This window comes from Gadus macrocephalus, chromosome 4 (assembly GCF_031168955.1).
Source record: "Gadus macrocephalus chromosome 4, ASM3116895v1".
In the NCBI taxonomy this organism is placed as follows: domain Eukaryota; kingdom Metazoa; phylum Chordata; class Actinopteri; order Gadiformes; family Gadidae; genus Gadus; species Gadus macrocephalus.
The window spans coordinates 14,639,679-14,658,457 of NC_082385.1; the positions used below are offsets into that span (position 1 = coordinate 14,639,679).

General features: G+C 44.8%; 2 protein-coding genes across 2 annotated transcripts; one reads left to right on the forward strand and one right to left on the reverse strand.

Moving 5' to 3' along the window:
* Positions 1-314: 314 nt before the first annotated feature.
* fbp1b (fructose-1,6-bisphosphatase 1b) lies at positions 315-5,148 on the reverse strand. Its single transcript, XM_060050406.1, has 8 exons — positions 4,886-5,148; positions 3,843-4,005; positions 3,576-3,668; positions 3,031-3,171; positions 2,592-2,729; positions 1,642-1,761; positions 963-1,152; positions 315-589 (listed from the first exon to the last, which is right to left on the reverse strand). The coding sequence occupies exons 1-7, from the start codon at positions 5,053-5,055 to the stop codon at positions 964-966; spliced, it is 1,014 nt and encodes a 337-aa protein (XP_059906389.1). The 5' UTR covers positions 5,056-5,148; the 3' UTR covers positions 315-589; position 963.
* Positions 5,149-8,845: 3,697 nt separating this feature from the next.
* LOC132454876 (KN motif and ankyrin repeat domain-containing protein 1-like) lies at positions 8,846-18,333 on the forward strand. Its single transcript, XM_060048422.1, has 9 exons — positions 8,846-8,857; positions 10,853-13,169; positions 13,272-13,418; positions 13,650-13,749; positions 13,919-14,006; positions 14,786-15,005; positions 15,480-15,622; positions 16,325-16,525; positions 16,939-18,333. The coding sequence occupies exons 1-9, from the start codon at positions 8,846-8,848 to the stop codon at positions 17,068-17,070; spliced, it is 3,360 nt and encodes a 1,119-aa protein (XP_059904405.1). The 3' UTR covers positions 17,071-18,333.
* Positions 18,334-18,779: the final 446 nt, after the last annotated feature.

The window sequence follows — 18,779 nt, forward strand, 5'->3', positions numbered from 1 at the left end:
TGGCTGTTATCCGGGCAAATGTTTCCCAGAGAGATAGCCGAGGAACCATAGGTGAAGTCAAGGAACAAGGCTGGTAGCTCACAAAACTGCTTCTAAACCTCATCGTCATACCGGCCTTTGTATTGGATGCATAGATATGAAGATATGCTCAAATATATAGGCACCGTTGGCCTTTCTAAAATAGTGTTAATAAATCTGCAGTTACATTTGTGACTCTTTGTTTGCACATGGCACAATAAATGAGGATCCATTTATGAATAAAACAATTTTAGCACCTCATGTTGACACAGATTTTAGCCAGCAAACGAAAAAACTTGTTTCATCAATTACTCCTTTATTAAAAAACAACAAAAAAAAACGATTGGGTATCTGAAACTAAGCCTCGATAAATAGCAGTCAGACATTCACATTTATAGGAACACAACATATCAGTCCCCATGGACCCATTGAGCGTTCACAATTGCGTACAATCGCTCCGGATCTCCCTTGGTGCCTTCATCCGCCGGTCCATGCGGAGGGGCGGGGGCACAGAGGAGGTGCTGCTGGAGTCCTTTGTGTTCATTTTCCTCGTTACCGCTCCACGGTTCTCCTGTTGATTTAGATGAACACATGTTTGCCGTATTAATGTCATCCTCTTAATGTATAAACATTTGACTTGCACACACATGACGTCAATTTACCTTCTTTTTTTTTTGTGCACTTTAGTATACAGGCCTCGTACATTATCAAATCTGATCCGAAACGGGCAAATTTTAGTCATGCATTACCTCCCGGGCCCTGGTTCTAACAGGGGTTTTAACAGGGGCAGTAGATAATATTGTAAATATAAATACGGTGGTGAAAAACATCATCTCTTGTTATTATGACTACACGTTAGTGAGTACGGGCGGTGTGTGGGGGAGATGAATATGAAATTATCAAGGCCATCTAAAACCACGGTGTCCGAGACGTCGCCGCCTCACCTCACTTCACGTGCTTCTTGAAGATGGCGAGGTACTCCTGCACGTCGTCGGGGGAGCCCAGCACCACGGGACACCTCTCGTGGATGTTGGTGGGCTGGATGTCCAGCACGCTCACGCTGCCCGTGGTGGCCAGCCCCCCTGCCTGCTCGATGATGAAGGCCATGGGGTTGCACTCATACAGCAGCCTGAGCTGAAGGGCGAAACAAACCAAAGGCCGCATGAGGACCGGGAAATCAACGGGATGGGGGTCATGCAAAGAGGGGTGCTTTTCGTTACATGGCCTTACACACTGGCATATACTTTTATTTATTCCGCATTGTTGCTGTTCATTTAAAGGCCCCATGACATGCCACCAGGTGTGAGTGTGATTAGCCGTCACAAGCCGTTTTGGAAATCTGCCAAATCAGAGGTGGGCGTGTCCACCTAGATGTGTGACGGATAAATGAGCAACGTTTGCTACAGTCCACTCGATAGGCTGGTAGACTGATCTATCCAGCACGCATCTAGGTGGACACGCCCACCTGGGATGTCATAAGGGGCAGATTTCCAAAACGGCTTGTAACGGCTAATCACACAGCACCTGGTGCTCTGTCATGGAACCATTAATTCCATTATGTTCCCATGGGGATGAGTGGCCTAAAGCAGCCATCGGGCTGAGTGGTTTGGTTGATGACAGTACCTTGCCTTTGGGGCTCTTGACGTTGGCGGGGTACAGGAAGATTCCTCCATAGACCAGAGTTCTGTGGACGTCGGCCACCATGGAGCCCACGTAGCGAGCGCCGTATGGAGCAGAGCCGTCCTATCGGGACACAGAGTGGTGAAGAACAAGTGCTGAGTACATGCGTGGATGGCACATGGGGGCAGCCTCCCACTAGGTTTACCAAATCCAGTTTTGTCAATTCAGAGGTTTGTTTTTTCAAACCTCTGATGTTTCTCAGTTCCTTTCAATTAGAAACTTATGAAACTTATGAAATAACTTGGACATGCTATGCATGCATGTGTCCTGTCTCGGTGGGTTTGCAAATTAGAAAAGTAGTAAACACAAACATATAGTACCCGGTATTTGAGTTAATTGTCATTCTCCTGTCTGACATGGCCTGCTGGAATAAGAATATATATCTCAAAGGGTGTTTGAATGGAGAACAATTTCAGAGTTACATTGAAGATATATTCTCAGGGCAACTCCTAGACCTACAGATGCTCTGTGGGGATCAAATAAAGAGTACAGCACTCTAGCCGCTACACTATACTGCCCCCTACAGTACATGTGGGTACAACATACAGGATGTCATACAGGATGTTGTACAATCCTCCTGGCACTCAGAATATGAATAGCTTTTGATTCTCCACATGTGGATCTTGCTATTGCAGTCAACTTTGGTCTATTTTATTTTCTTCCATTAAACCCTAAGAAGGAATTGCATGAATTTGTATAAACTGAGGCCAAAGATGGAGGCTTGTTATTTATTTTGTTCCCAGCTATGTTCAGTGTGATATGGTCCTTGTTATACCATCAGGGAATTTCTGGTAAAGACACCTGTCTTCACGTTGCAATTGCATTGCATTGCAGAGTTGGCACACCCTATTCCAAAGTGGAGTGATCCTTCCTGGAGAATGTGTTGTCCTTACCGTTGGGTACTTCTTCTTCTGCAGGTACTCAGTGACATCAGGGTTGAAATGCTGTGCGTATCCTTCGTTCAAACTGTAGATCTTTCCCTTCTTCTTGATCCTCACGTCTTTGTCAGTGAGTATAAACTCACCGATGGACTGCATGAAACAAGACACGATGAAAAATCTGTCTTGATTCAGAGTTGTTGTAAGTTGAGGGTTTTTCGGTATTTGATATTCATATTTCATGTTATATATATATATATATATATATATATATATTTCAGCTGACCTACTGTTTATGTCTATCGTACATTTGTATTTCTGTTTTTATTTGTATGTTGTCATCAGGGGGTCATTGAAAAAGAGAGCCTGCTCTAAAGTGCCTATCCTGAATAATAAAGGTTAAATATTATAATATATAATATTATATTTTTTAATTCCTATGGCAGAGACGTACCGGGTCCAGCATGAAGCAGTTGACCCCTTGCCCGGTTGAGAGCACCATCATGGTGGCGCTCCCGTACAAGGCGTAACCCGCAGCAACCATCTTTCTCCCGGGCTGCAGGGCGTCGCTCTCGCTGGGCGCGCCGTCTGTGGTCTGGAACAACAAGAGAACAAAACGTGAGCAGGTGAGCACCTACTGTACAGAGATTTCACCATAACGTGTTTCTGACACAACCCCGCCCCAATCCCACACACACACTAGGCTACTGTGATCGGCTGATAACTGATATGTTTTGGTTCCTTGTTATGAAAGTCACCTCGTTTCTGCCTATGGTTGTCTGATGTAACTTAACTTTAAATAAACACACACACAATTTTTTGATAGTTTTGTATATCAATTTCATATATTTACATCTATATATTTAATGTCTTATTATTAGTAGCAGTATTAATAGCTCAAAAGCTTTCAAAAACAACAAACTTAATCCAAAATATACTTTTCAAATGCAAATGATCAACATATTTTCTGTGTAAAATGACGTATTAAAAACCACATACTTTTCTATAGATGGCAAAGATTGATCCGATTGATACGAGACAGTCAATGTTTGACGAGCCGTCCAGAGGATCGAAACAAACAATGTATTTACCCTGTGGAGAAAATTAGCGACGTCAATGATATTCATGATCAAAACGAACCACACACACACACACACACACACACACACACACACACACACACACACACACACACACACACACACACACACACACACACACACACACACACACACACACACACACACACGCACACACACCACACACCTGCTTGTCTGGCTCCACAATGATGGCCTTCTCGTCCTCCTCTGACACCAACACACAGGAGGTGAAGGAGGACTTGATCATGTTGATGACCAGGTCATTGGACAGCACGTCCAGCTTCTTCACCTGGTCACCCGTCACGTTGGTGTTCCCAGCGATGCCATAGCTGGTCAAACAATGAGATGAGGGTCAGGTCAAACAATGAGATGAGGGTCAGGCCACACATTGAGATGAGGGTCAGGCCAGACATTGAAATGAGGGTCAGGCCAGACATTGAGACGAGGGTCAGTCCAAAACAATGAGATGAGAGTCAGGCCAGACAATGAGATGAGGGTCAGGACAGACAATGAGATGAGGGTCAGGACAGACAATGAGATGAGGGTCAGGACAGACAATGAGATGAGGGTCAGGACAGACAATGAGATGAGGGTCAGTCCAAAACACCTTTTTGCGACATCGCCAGTGAAGGAACTGAACGTGAATGAATGAGCCAATAGTAGCATGCAGGCGCCAAGAGGAAGTAAATAAACCACGCACACCCACGTTTCAGGAAGGAATGCAGTGAAACCGGACTTTCTAGAAACTAATTATTTATGCGAAAGAAGTAGTGAACGAAATGCAGTGCAGGGCGATAAACCATAGTAATAATTATAAACGTTGTATTTTCTTTGCGAGCAGATCAGAGTTGCGAGCAGATCAGCGAGCAGATCAGAGTTGCACAGGAAAAGTTGCAGAGTAGAAGTTGCAGAGGGCACCCTGGTCCAACAGAGCCGATAAGATGTTCGATTATACTAATGATTAATTATTAATGATTTGTGAGTATATTCAGGACGGAGCTGTCAGTGACACACCCCTTTAGTCAAACACAAGACACAAAAAGACACAAACAACATGACTGTGACCGTTATCAAAGTTAAACAAAACAACTGCAGAGAAAGGAGACGATAGGGTACAAATAAAGCTCATACATAACCCTCTATAACTACAAATAGTCTTAGTTAGTGAATGCTAAAATAAGTTTGACGAAATAAGTTGTAAAATCTCACAGGTTAGCGATGCCTGCCTTCCTCACAGCGGTGGAGATTGCTTTCACCGCGGTGCAGATGGAGTTAAGCAGGGTGGTGAGCTCCCCGGTGCCCTGCGCCTTCCTCCCCTCCTCCAGGACGAACCGGGTCAGGGTCACCACGTTGGTGTCGAAGGCCCCCTTGTCGGACATATCGATGCTGCTGCTGGTAAACCTTGGTGACTGGGAGAACTGGCCCTGGCTTTGCGTCAAGTAAGGGAGACGACGTTCAGCGCTGACGCTATAATGGAACAGCGGTGCAAAGGTTGAGGAAGAGCAGGCAGGGGTGTGCGTTGATTTTGGCCAATCGCGGCCAGGCGTCCTCCTGGGGACAGGGATCACTTCGGACGGTATGTATAAAGAGAGGGGGAGCAAAGTGCGAAGATACTGAGATAATGGATTATGTCGCTCCTCTGTGTGAATGGCGCTAGCATCATACAGTCGCACAACATGTGCACGTTTATGGCCTGGAATCTGCACATTTACACATTACAATCTGAGTATTTAGGATGTCAGCACAAATTAATAAGCAACTTATTTCCCACTAAATTAATCAAGGATAAGTAACTTAACAGGGACAGATAATGGCCAGAAATGAATGATAAACCAATAGGCCTAAGTTGAGGCAGTCTCACATCGGGCACAGTCATTTTTCCATTTCAGTCTTACACTGACAAATGGTAACACTATATCTTGTAATATTGTAACATGTATTATTAAGTGTTAAAATGAAATCGAACTATTCCACCTATTTTGACGACAGAAACTTTCTATATAATATGGATTATGAGCTTAATAACATGAGAGTGTAATACGGGATACCTCTTCAAAACATTGAATAAATTATAAACCACTCAGAGTGGATTTATGGTCATTCATTTCTCTCCCATGTAGCTTTGCATTTGAGTACAGGATCAAACACGATCTGCGTAGGGTATGCTTTTTCCACCCCAATGGACTGCAGTCTAAAGGTGAACACTTGTTTTCCATGACGCACACAAGAAGGGTTCTGTATGGATCTGACGGGACTTTTGTACACAAAGTGGCAAGTCCAGGACTGTGCCAAATCACCAGATACTTTCAATGTAATGATATTACGGTAATGTAAATACCTGTGGGGTTGAGGCAGCATGCAGTCTATGCATGACGCTATAATAACCATCCAGGATCATGCAAGAGGTACTAAAGTTCACATCACAGGTTATTACCTCAGCCCCTGTGTGCATCTTAGAGTGTGTGTGTGTGTGTGTGTGTGTGTGTGTGTGTGTGTGTGTGTGTGTGTGTGTGTGTGTGTGTGTGTGTGTGTGTGTGTGTTATTGAGTATTCTCGAAGAAAGTTGTCCAATCCCGGGTTGCTTTAACTCACTTCATTTATTATAAAGTCGTCGGCATGTTTCGGCATGGTAAGTGAAGCTATACGGAGGGAATTGAATCTAACACGTGTGAGAGGAAAATACCGTGATCTACTTCAAGCCCCCCGGGCTAAGGCCCGGGTGCTCTCTGTCGTCTACCTATTGAACTCTGGCCTTTTCCACCCCTCAGGTAGAGACCGTCAAGTGGGCGTGGCCTAGTGGGCGTGGTGGCTTCGGCTTCTTCAGGTGATGCCTTCTGTGGGGGAGCAGCCTTCAATAAGGTCTTGCTCCCCTTGTGGCTATGTATAGTATTTACGGCTTATATGTTTGGTCTAGGGGTGTAACGGTACACAACAGTCACGGTTCGGTACGTACCTCGGTTTTGAAGTCACGGTACGGTACAGGACGGTTCGGTTCATAGTTATGGTGAAAAAACGGATTGCTTGACAGAACGAACATAAGTTTAATTAGTAACGAATTAAACACAACAGTTTTAGCTGTCAGTATGAAACATACAAATAAAATGATGCAATTCTCCAATAACCTTAACATAAAATTAATGAAAAATCCAGTTTTAATGCTCAGTCTAGGCTCTTTAAGCTGGTATGTAAACAAAGAGTTTGTAACATATTCCTGCAGCTCTCTAAAGCTCTGAAGTTCTCATAAATATAATCAATCATTAAATAAAAGTGCAACTGCAGCCTTAACTTAAATTACAGCTTATGTATTTTATAATCTATTGGTGTTTTCATTGCCTCTCGTAGGTCAGAGGCAATGAAAACACCAATAGACCTGGTGATGGCATTTGCCCGTTCTGAATTCCCAGACAGGTGTAGGGGTTGATTAAATAGTGTAGGGAGCTGGGTTTGAACGATTTGAACAACTTTTTTTCATTTTGCAGCGGTGACAGTAACACCTGGATGGTGCCGTCACGTTAAAATTGGGGGCGAAAATGTGTGCAAGTTCGATGTGTTTCCATTTGCATAGATAGACGATCGCTGTTGAACAATGTCTGCACACAGCTTTCGACTTGTCCACTCGTCTTTCCCCATTGTGATAATTAACCTGGAATCCAAAGTTCTCCCACACTTGGGATTTAAATGACAGGGGGGCATCTTCAAGCTCCGGTTTTCTGTTGTCGCTCGCCATGCAGTTCGCTCTCAGTTCGCTAGTAGACATCAATCCACACACAGTCGCGATCGCGCTCTGCTACTGCTACTACGAGTTCGCGCACGTGCGAGCCGAGCCTAATAAGGCTAAACGGTCCGGGGGGAACTCCGACTTCAAGTTTTAAGTTCCGCACCGCAAAACAAGCCTTTACATTCGCCATATTAACGCTATGTACGCCACATTTACGGACCGCGGTACACCTCTGTAACCGCACCGAAGTGCCTGTACCGTGACGGTTCGGTTCAAATACGTGTACCGTTACACCCCTAGTTTGGTCCTAATTCATTGGGTCTATGTGTGGGTAGCTTAGATTCTTAAAATACGTAACTGTGTGTGTGTGTGTGTGTGTGTGTGTGTGTGTGTGTGTGTGTGTGTGTGTGTGTGTGTGTGTGTGTGTGTGTGTGTGTGTGTGTGTTTGTGCATGTTAGTGTGTGTATGTGGGTGTTTGTCTGCATGCGTGCAAGGATATATGTACAGCAGTATGTGTCTCTTAGGTCTTAACTGTCCTTTCTCTTGCCTAATGCATGCACATGATAGGTCAGCTCCCACGTAAGGCAATTCGTAAGGGACACGTTGTTTCACAAAAGGCAGCTTATTTGACCGTTGAACTTAAACAAGCTTGACTAAACAGGCATTCTTACAATCCCTGTACACTCATGTTGTGAGCTAATGTTTTGTGATGGCCAAAAGCTATCTTGTTTGGCAGTATTTTACAAAACGAATGTAAAACACTGTATAGACATGACTTATGGATTATGATGCGGGATAATTCAAAAACAATCAACCAATGAATTCTAATATTCTTCTGTATAATGTGTATTTTACCATGATCCTAGACAAAGTACTTTCACTTGAATGTCAAAATAGGCTTTCAAGAATGCATGCATTACATTAAGGAGTGGCAACAATTCAAAGTCTGGTACATGTCTGTGTTTTTTAAAAATCCCATGTCACTCATACATTAGGAGGGGTATAACAACAGCCCAGCAGGCACAACCGCCCTGTGGTTGTTGTAGCATTAATAATAACAACTTATCTAATTCACTTCAACTAGCTATAAGCAAGAGAAATCGGGGAGTCCAGGTCGAGTATAGATGGAGAGTTTATTGCCACCCGCAAACGAGAGACAACAAAGCTGAATGGTATCCTCGAATACACACTACTGAATTAATCCCAGACAGCTCCTTATATCCCCGAATTTTACACAATACAAAGTTGGACTTTCATCAAATATAGAATTTCCCATCAGGGTCATACTGTGTGGATGTCAGCATACCCCTATGTCTTCTGAATCCCAATGTGACCTTAGAACATATATTATCCTTATACAAACAGAGATGATGCAGACGTGTGAATGTAAGCATTGTCTTCAGAGAGTACATCAAAATGGGAGTAGACTGGACTCTCTGACTGATGTGTCACATGGCCCATCAGGTGAGAATGTCCTGGACCCACTCACTGGTGTCACACGGCACACAACATCTAGGTTAAAGGTGATCAGCTCTTCTCCTCCATTAAAGTATATATATGATATGTAGGCCTAATAATAATCATATTTTAACATAGAATGTAAGGTTAATTTTCTACCACATGGTCCTGAATGCGGGGTTGAAATAGCATTCCATGGTAGTCAGTTTTGTCTAAGCCCATTTCCAAGTCACAATATAACTAATTTTACTCACTTTAATACCACATATTTGCCAGGCATTGGAATCTTGATTGTTGATACAATGTCCGTACTTGATCACTAGCGCTCTAGAGGTGTTAAAAATTCATTTTCATTAGGTTCTTCTTAGCGATATTGCCAAGCATGCTTTGTGGGACAGAGAGGGCCTTTTGTGCTGTGAGACAACAGCGCTAAACTGAGAAGGTCTCCATAAGCATGCAGACATTCTACCTATTAACTAGTTACTGTAACGTGTGCTTATTGAGGAGGAAATCAACTCAGCGCCATCGCTTCTGCTGATTCTGCTCCTCCCGGGGTGTATGATGTCTCGTTTGGCGTTATATTACCTGCATGTAAGCACTGTAAGGTTATCTGCTATTTATTTAGAGAGACAGAGAGAGAGAGGGATGATAGAGAGAGAGACATGGGGAGAGAGAGAGATAGGGGTGGAGAGAAAGGAAGGGGAGGGGAGAAATAGAGAGAGGAAGAGAGAGAAAAATACAAAGAAAGAGCGAGCTGGAGAGAGAGAGAGAGAGAGAGAGAGAGAGAGAGAGAGAGAGAGAGAGAGAGAGAGAGAGAGAGAGAGAGAGAGAGAGAGAGAGAGAGAGAGAGAGAGAGAGAGAGAGAGAGAGAGAGAGAGAGAGAGGGGGGGGGAAGGCAGACAGAGGGAACAGGGAGAGAGGGGTGAATGAATTGAAAGACAGAAAGAAGGAAAGGGAAAAGAGAGGAGAGACAGAAAGAGAGAGATAGGGAGGGTTGGGCCTCTGAGAGAGAGAGACAGGGGTTTGGAGAGAAAGAGAAGGACAAATGTAAGAGATAACTAATGAGGGATGTGGGATGTGGATAACAATTTTTCTTTCCTGTAAAATCTGTGTCTGCAGACGGCATTAGTATTCTATTGGTGGATCTGGCTGGGTCTCAGGACAGTGAACACCGTAAGAAATGGACCAGGTAATTTGTATGGACAACTCTTGTTTTATTTTACATTGCTCTAGTTGTTAGTATAAGTATCCAATGTCTTGCACCGTATTTACAATTTTGACAACTTCATGGTTTGAAACCCTCAGGATCCCTGGTCCCCATATAAAAACCCTTTATTTATATTTTCCCTTTTTTGCTCATTTTTCATTCACTGCTTGACATACTTTGAGGTCTGTGGTTGAGAAGAAATGCCAAGAATATGGCTTGGCATTTAGAGGAAGACTTGCACTGTAATTATAGAGTGGGTCCAGTCTTAGCTTAAGACACATACCATGGGGAGGAAGTGTCAGTCCTGGATGATTCTAAAGTGCAGGTCCACACTATTTGTGAACCTTTTCCTGTCCCTCCTCAACGACTGAGAGGCACTAGCTGGAGACTTCAGTCAAAACACTACAAGAGTTCAGCTGGGAGAGACAGAATATAACTGTTTTTGACTCACTCAGAGCATGTCAGAGAGGAGTTTAAACTACTGAGGTAAGGAAATTGATTAATAGGGCAGCTGTTACTCTTTTTTCTTCCTACACTGTACTCATACATTGAATAGTGTCACTTTTTAAGATCCATGAAATAACAAAATTCTAATAGCTTGCTTTATCTAATATATGTTTCAATGTGCTTATGTTTTTGTTTTGCTTTTTGTTATGGGTGTTTTTAATTGCATAACTGTATTTTCCTAATCAGAGTAAGAGTAATAACATTTCTGCTTGATCCTCCTAGGTCCCAGGAAATCTGACTTTACCGAGAGTGTGCTTACCAGTCTCAGAGGAGCCTGTGGTTGCTAGCTCAACCCCAGATACTTCAAGTGTGATTTCCACAACGGCATCAAAATTAGGCGACTAAGCTTCAAAAGAAGGCCCAGAGTGGCAGCCAACCATGTGGAACCACTGCCAAGTGATGTGTCATCTGGACGAAGGGTGCTTGCAGAATCGATGTTATCGCCAAGTGGCGAGGAGGATAGAAGAGTGTTGACCATGTCGTCTCTCACCAGGGGTCGGCCTCCCCTTCCCCCACCTCATGGTCCCTCCTCTGACACTGCATCCTACAGAAAGGAGACAACTACGGACACGGTCGAACGCTCAGAGTCCAGGACGTCCAGACCCGAGCCCAAAGCCAGATCCTTGGCATCACTGAGACGGGATCCAGCGGTGGACAAGCCCCAGGTGAAGGCCAACAAAACCTTGGAGCAGGAAACGACCCGACCGTCTCCCCCTGAGCCACTTCCACGCCGACGGCTGGCCAGCTTTGGAGGAGTGAGCTCGACCGGGTCGCTTTCCCCTTTCACAGGCCTCGGTGCGTACAATCAGAACAACAATGGAAACAAGACCAGTGGAGGCTTGGAACTCGAGCTGAATTCCAGCACAAGAGGTAGCACAGGATCCCTGAAATGTAGTCCTCAAAGCCCCATGCATTTGCATCACGTCCGTGACCAGATGGTGGTGGCCCTGCAGAAGCTGAAGGAGCTGGAGGATCAGGTTAAGACCATCCCCATCCTGCAGGTCAAGATCTCAGTCCTCCAGGAGGAGAAGAGGCAGCTGCTCTCTCAGTTCAGGAACCACAATGGAAGCCAGGACCTTGATGACGTGTTCAGGAGGAGAGCCTACAGCACGGGGGCCACTGCAAACCTACAGAAGGCTACGAAAGTAGAGAATGACGTGAATGAGAACCAGGAGGAGGTTTCAAGTGACTGCACACAAGGCCTCAGGGAACTACAGATGCTCAGTAAGGAGATGCAGGCCTTGGAAAGGACTATTAAAGGCGGTCATTTGCAAGAGCAGCTTGGACTCAGTTATAACACTCCTTGTGCCGGACTCAAGTCCCTTGCCGTCGGTACAATTTTAGAAATCAATCAAATAAAAACATGCAAATGCACCAAGCTCATTGAGACCCGCTCCATTGGAACAGGGGTCAACCTTGGACATGTAACAGAATTGGAAGCAGAGCTGGCAGTAAAACAAGGACTAACTGAGGCCCTGGAAGAGAGAGTTGGTCAATTGGAGGAGGAGTTGAAGGTATCTGCACTCCAGAAAGGAATGAGTCTCCTTAAACTAGAGCTTCAGGCTGCAGAAGAGAGGAATCGGGTGGACAAGTCCGCCAATACTATGCCTGGTTCTCAGAGCAAAGCCACTATGACAGAGATTTACACCGCCAGCAAGGGGGTGGGCAACCACGTAGAGCTGCGTGAAGCTAGCACAGGAGATAGCATTGAGTTCTGCACAGTGGGGACATCTTGTAGACCCGAGTTTAGGAGTATAGGCACTTGCTCGGATGTGCCCATGAGTCAGTGGCGTGAAAAGGTTGAAACAAAGGAACAGTGTGTAGGGGCTCATATTTCCACAAATACCCAGGGCATTGGGACAGAGATTAGGACATGTGATTTAGGGACCAATACAGATTTAATAATCGAAATTGGACAAACACAGATGGAATACCTTACTGTGTCTTGTGGAGGTCTCGATAGCAAAGCCAGAGATTTATGTGGAATGGTTGATTTTTGCCCAATGGCCTTACCTCTGACAGCCTCACAACACACCAACACAGAGTCCCATTCAGTGACACGTTTCACCAATACAACGCATGCCTCAAACACAAACTCCAGCACCAACACCATCCTAAATACAGAGGAGAAGCACACCAACACCACACAACCAGTCACAAGAACAGTCTCTGTAAGTAACAGGGTCAAACTTATCAGAGGAGTTTCAGAACCCTGCCCTGTTTGCTCAGGAATGTCTGCACGGCTTGGAGTTATGCCAACACCAGCTCAAAAAGCAAAAACCAAAGACATGGGTGTTGGATTTACCAACATCAATGATCATTTCTTGGTGGGCCTGAAAACCAGGAACATGGCCTCGGGTCCTTCCCATCTACCTGATTCCAGCAGGACCAGAAGCATCGGTGTGGGAGAGGGAAAGGTGAGGAACCTGTCAAGGTCTTCTCAGTTCTTTCCTCAGATGCCCCCGCAACCAATGCAGTCCCAATGGGATCCACATTTGACCCATGGCATGGAGCAGATGCAAAGCCTGCTGAAGGAGCAGCATGTTCTCAACAGCCCAGGCACCTGCGATCAGAGGCCACGACCACACGACACCCAGTGTGAAGGTACCAATGAACTCAAACTTTTTCTTTGTATTCACTCCCTTGATTTTTGTATAGTTTAAAGCAATCATCAAAATCATCTAATATCAACCTTCTGTACTACAGCCCAAATCCAGTCTCCATCATGGCCGCCTGATGATTTCACACAGAGCGATCAGCCGAACTCAGGGATCAGTGAAGTGAGTTGCATCGACTCAGGGGTCAAAAGAAAGATTCAACTGATGGAGCAGCATGCATCCTCTGGTCTGCAAGGTAAGCATATATGACATATGGTGTCAAATTACAGAAATTAATTTATCATTAATGATTCATGTGTAACTGATCCTGACAATTTACACCTAACTAATGTTATTATAAATTAACATACTCATATTACCTACAAGGTCTGTATAGAAAATTGTGTGAACTGTGTAAAGTGTATATTCTTTTGAATAAATTGCAAAATCGGTGATATAGCTTGTGTTGTTCGATGGTCCCATCCAGACAGGTCAGCCAATATGCCACGCTCCACAGCTAAGAAACCCAGCGCTGACCAGGGCAGCCACAGCAGGAGGGGCTCCAAGTTCATGGGGCTGTCGGCAAGGTAAGGGTGTCATGCTCTACCTTCTGATTGGTTTTAAAGAAGGCAAGGTTGACCTGGGATACATCGTCTATTGATTTTTGATTATTGTATTTTTAACCGATTTTTGTATTAAAACCGACTCAGACTCACCGACTCAAACCTCTAAATGTGTTTGCTTTTATATCTTAAGGTTTAAGATAAGTGAGGCTATTCTTACAGCCTGTCAAGCTTTAAGGACTTATCTAAGGGATCGAAAGGCCTTATCAAGTAAGGAATTGGTGAGTATGGCTTTAAAGTCAATAAGAGTCGCCTGCAAACACACTCTCTCTCTCTCGCTCTCGCTCTCTCTCTCCCTCTCTCTCTCCCTCTCTCTCTCTCAAACCTCAACCAACCACAGGCAGGGTGTGTCTCGGGAGTGTTGTTTTTAAGCAAGTGGGATCGGACACAACCCGAACAGGGATGTGTGCCAGCATCTCAGCACAAACAGTTATCCTCTGTGCGGGAATATTTTTAACCAAACCAAAACAAGGCTAATTTTAGGCCCTGCCGTTCCGTGTCTCTGTCTGGCCCTATGGTGTAGGCCTATACATGGCTGATACAAGAAAACAAATGGGTCAAGATTACAGCACATTGATCATGAATAACAGCACATTGCTCATGAATAACTTTGATATGAATGGCTGCTCGCTGCTAGACTCTGTAGCTTCTGAGAGGTTGTTTTGTTAGCATGCTAGTTAATGGTAAGTGGACCGCATTTATATAGTGCTTTTTTAACCAGTTGCCACTCAAAGCTCTTTACAATATTGCCTCACATTCCCCCATTGATACACACATTCACACACGGCAGCGGTGTCAGCCATGCAAGGCGACAGCCAGCTCGTCCGGAGCAGCTAGGGTGAGGCGTCTTGCTCAGGGACACCTCGACACTCTCACGCCAGGAGGAGCCGGGATTGAACTAGCAACCACCGGTTACCAGCCAACCTGCTCTACCTGAGCCACATCCTGCCGAATTGTTTGTGATGTAGTTGTATGTGTCTTGTATGCTTTCCTCCCGCAGCAAGTCTGCCTCCACACTCTCCAACAGGAGTGGTTCAGCGTCTCAAGCCCCAAGTGGGCCAACGCCACCATGGTGGAGGACTACCTGGGGGCCTTCAGGGCCGTGTCCCCTGCCGTGCTGCACCACGTCGCCAACATGGCCGACGGCAACGGCAACACCTCGCTGCACTACAGCGTGTCCCACTCCAACTTCGCCGTGGTGAAGAAGATGCTAGACTCAGGTACCGTTAGTACGCATTGGATCCTAACTTTCATGTGTGTGTATGAGAGCATGGTCGTCATGGTTACCACTGTGAATCTGAGTTTTCCAGCTACAAAGTACACACAGGCACAAAGGAAACACAAAGCTTCAAAAGCTCTTCAAAATTCCCTTTGAATAAGTTGGAAGTCTTGAAAAGACATTGAACAAATGTCATGGAATTAAGTCCTCGTAGGACCAACACAGGTGTCGCTCATCACACAAATTATGGGTCTACTCCTTTGATGCACCAGGGCACGGCTAGTAGCAGACCCATCATTAGTGTTTTGAGCGACAGCAGCAAAAATGTGTCCGAATTCCACCATGAATATTCATCCCCAAATACTTACTTGTTTAATGATGATCACAGTGTTACAGTGATACGGTTCTGTCAATCTATGAAACACCCTATCCATTTTAAAAACATACATCTCCCTTCTGCCCACCGTCGCCGCAGGAGTGTCTAACGTCAACCAGCGGAACAAGGCGGGCTACACGCCGGTCATGCTGGCCACGCTTGCGGCGGCGAGTTCACCGGAGGACATGCGCGTGGTGGAGGAGCTGTTCGCCAGAGGGGACGTCAACGCCAAGGCCAGTCAGGTCAGCGCTGCACTCGGCAGGGTGCGCGACTCCCGGCCGACTGTTGACCCAGGTTCAAATCCCGGTGTCTTAACAGCCTCCTTGATGACTAACTACCTGAACCCCGCACTACCACCGTTTGAATCCCTCTGTAGGGTAAAGACGTGCTACTGCATGCATAACCCTTGGCATTGTTGATAGAGATTGACCGGTAACCTGCTAATTCAGGGTTGATGAGACACAACTGTCCTCCGGTTATTGAATGTGACTTAAAGGACGTTTACAGGGGAGCTGGCAGCAGCCACGAATCAGAGAAATCCTAAAAGCCTTTTAAAAACAGTTCATTGGGTGTGCTTGTCCTCTAATGACATATATCTGAAGTCACTTTTGATAAAAGTATCGTCTAAATGCGGATGGCAGTAGCTGAGGAGGAAGAGCGGGTTGACTGGTAACCGGAAGCTGGTTCGATCCCCGGCTCTCCGGAGTGTCGAGGTGCTAACCCTAACTGCTCCTGACGAGCTGGCTGTCACCCTGCGTGGTTGGCTCCGCCGTCGGTGTGTGAATGAGCTTTTGTAAGTCACTTTGGATAAAAGGACAAAATCCCTAAATATAAATGTAACGAACAATAATGCATGATAAAGAACGACCAACAACAACAACAGATCGATGAGGGCGGTACTCGTCCTGGCGCCGCACCTGACCAGACGTCTCCCCTCTCACCAGGCGGGCCAGACGGCCCTGATGCTGGCGGTGAGCCACGGGAGGCTGGACATGGTGCAGGCCCTGCTGGAGCGCGGGGCGGACCTCAGCCTCCAGGACGAGGAAGGCTCCACCGCGCTCATGTGTGCCAGCGAGCACGGCCACTCCCACATCGTCAGGCTGCTGCTGGCCCAGCCCGCCTGCGACACAGCGCTGAGTGACAGCGTGAGTCCCCCCACCGTCTGACCTCCTAAATCAGCTCCGGTTTTGAGAGCCGAACCCGCCCGTCGTTTGTTTCGCATGCAATAAATAAACAAAGTGGTAACAATGGGTGGAATGATGATGATGATGATGATGATGATTACGATGATGAGGATTATTATTTATATTATTTCATATATTGTTGTTGTATCTCTGTTTATATATAATGTTAAAAAATGTACTGCAATTAGCATTTATAATTAGGTATTGATTTGAATTCTGATCTCACGCTCTCTCGCTCTCTCTCTCTCTATATATACATAACACGCTCACACACACACACATGCACACACACTCTAAAAAACACTCACACACAGAGTATAATTGCTATGAAGCCCTCCTGCTAGACGTATTGAGCCGTCTATTTGTGACCGTAGGACGGCAGCACTGCCCTGTCCATCGCCTTGGAGGCGGGCCATCATGACATCGCTCTGCTGCTGTACGCACACGCCAACTTCTCCAGAGGGCAGATACCAGCACACAGCTCCTTATCATCACAGAAGCCCTGAGTACCACGGTTTTGATACTGTTATAATGTGAAAAATGTGTGTGTGTGTGTGTGTGTGTGTGTGTGTGTGTGTGTGTGTGTGTGTGTGTGTGTGTGTGTGTGTGTGTGTGTGTGTGTGTGTGTGTGTGTGTGTGTGTGTGTGTGCGTTGTGTGTGTGTCTCTGCGTGTTGCATTGTTTGCATGTATGTATGTGGTATGTGTGTGTTTGTTTGGTATGTGTGTCTCCGTGTTATTGTGTTTGCATGTTTGTGGTATGTACTGTATGTGTATATGTGTGTGGGTGTGGGTGTGTGTGCATGAACATGCGTGTTTTCATGTATGTATGTGCATGTGTGTGCACCCAGGCACGTGTGTGTGTGTGCGGGCCTTTGTATTTGTCTCTCTACGTGGGTGTGCGCCTGCACGTATGTGTTTTTTTATGTGTGTGTGTGTGTATGTGTGTGTGTGTTTACTTTGTAGGTACCTGCACGTCATGTTGGGGAGCCTCCTCAGTCTCCTGGGGGGAATAGTGGCTCTTAATTAAAATTACATTACATCTGCTTACCCGACGGTGCTGGATCCCATGGATATTTAATACAAGCCCTTTCTAAGCATATTCAAGATTTCAAGATCAAAGCACTCGGCAGAGGAGACTCTCCACAACAATATTCACATTTTCAGAAGGGCTGCACCGCATAGCATTTTGCACATCTTGCTTTAACACGTGTTTTGAGTATCAGACGTTGTTCTTGTTTTTTGTTTTGCATAGACTTTTGCATAAAACGTTAAATTGCAGTAGTAGTTTATAATGTGCAGTGTGCTTTTATTTGATGCATTAAAGAGGAAAGAGGAACTGAAGCATGCCAGCATATCTATAGTACTAAAACAGTGTTCACCATTACCTTGTTGAGGGGTGCCTTGTTTTTTTAATATACTGTAAAAATATATGCACAGCATTTATATCCCTCTATGTCAGGTGAGCCATTTGTGTGATAATGTGTATGAAGAGGACAAAAAAAGATTAAAATAATTGTGATGCATCAGATAAAATGAATCAGTAATTAACAAGATTGAGATCTATGTATATTCATATAAAGGCCAATGTTACTAACAACCATGTTAATAATACAAAATGTATGTTTATTCCTATGGTCAGTGGTCAACTATCCTATCGAATTCAGTTTGAATTTGTCTCCTTTTTTCTGCATAACTTGATGTGCATACTGTGACTCATTTTCTCAGCAGTGGCAATAAAATACAATGCCATTTGAGGTCCACCATCAAATTTTGCTGTTGCTATGGTAACATTCACTGGTGGAAAGTGGTGTTTTGAGCAAGTGATTCGAGGGGAGAGGATAATGAAACAATATCTTCATTGTGTATATTGACATTTTGGTTGTTTCTTTCTATCTATATAGAGAACCTAATAGCTTTCTTGACACATTGTTTGCATTGACAGACAATCAAATTATTTTAGACTGCAAAATGTATTTTTCTTCACCAACAATAAAATATTGATGCAATTACGCTTTAAAGAATACTCCTATCCAAACTATTTTAAACATTCCCTCTACTTGGCATAAAACAAGTGCAATAAATGTTACATATTTGTGGTTTCCATTTGGTCTTGCAAATAATAGTTCAGTCCCTGCAGAGTAGACTGCAGTGTTCCTCAAAGGCAAATGTAATTACCTCCTTAGTTTTTTAGTTAATTAATTAACTTGGTGAACA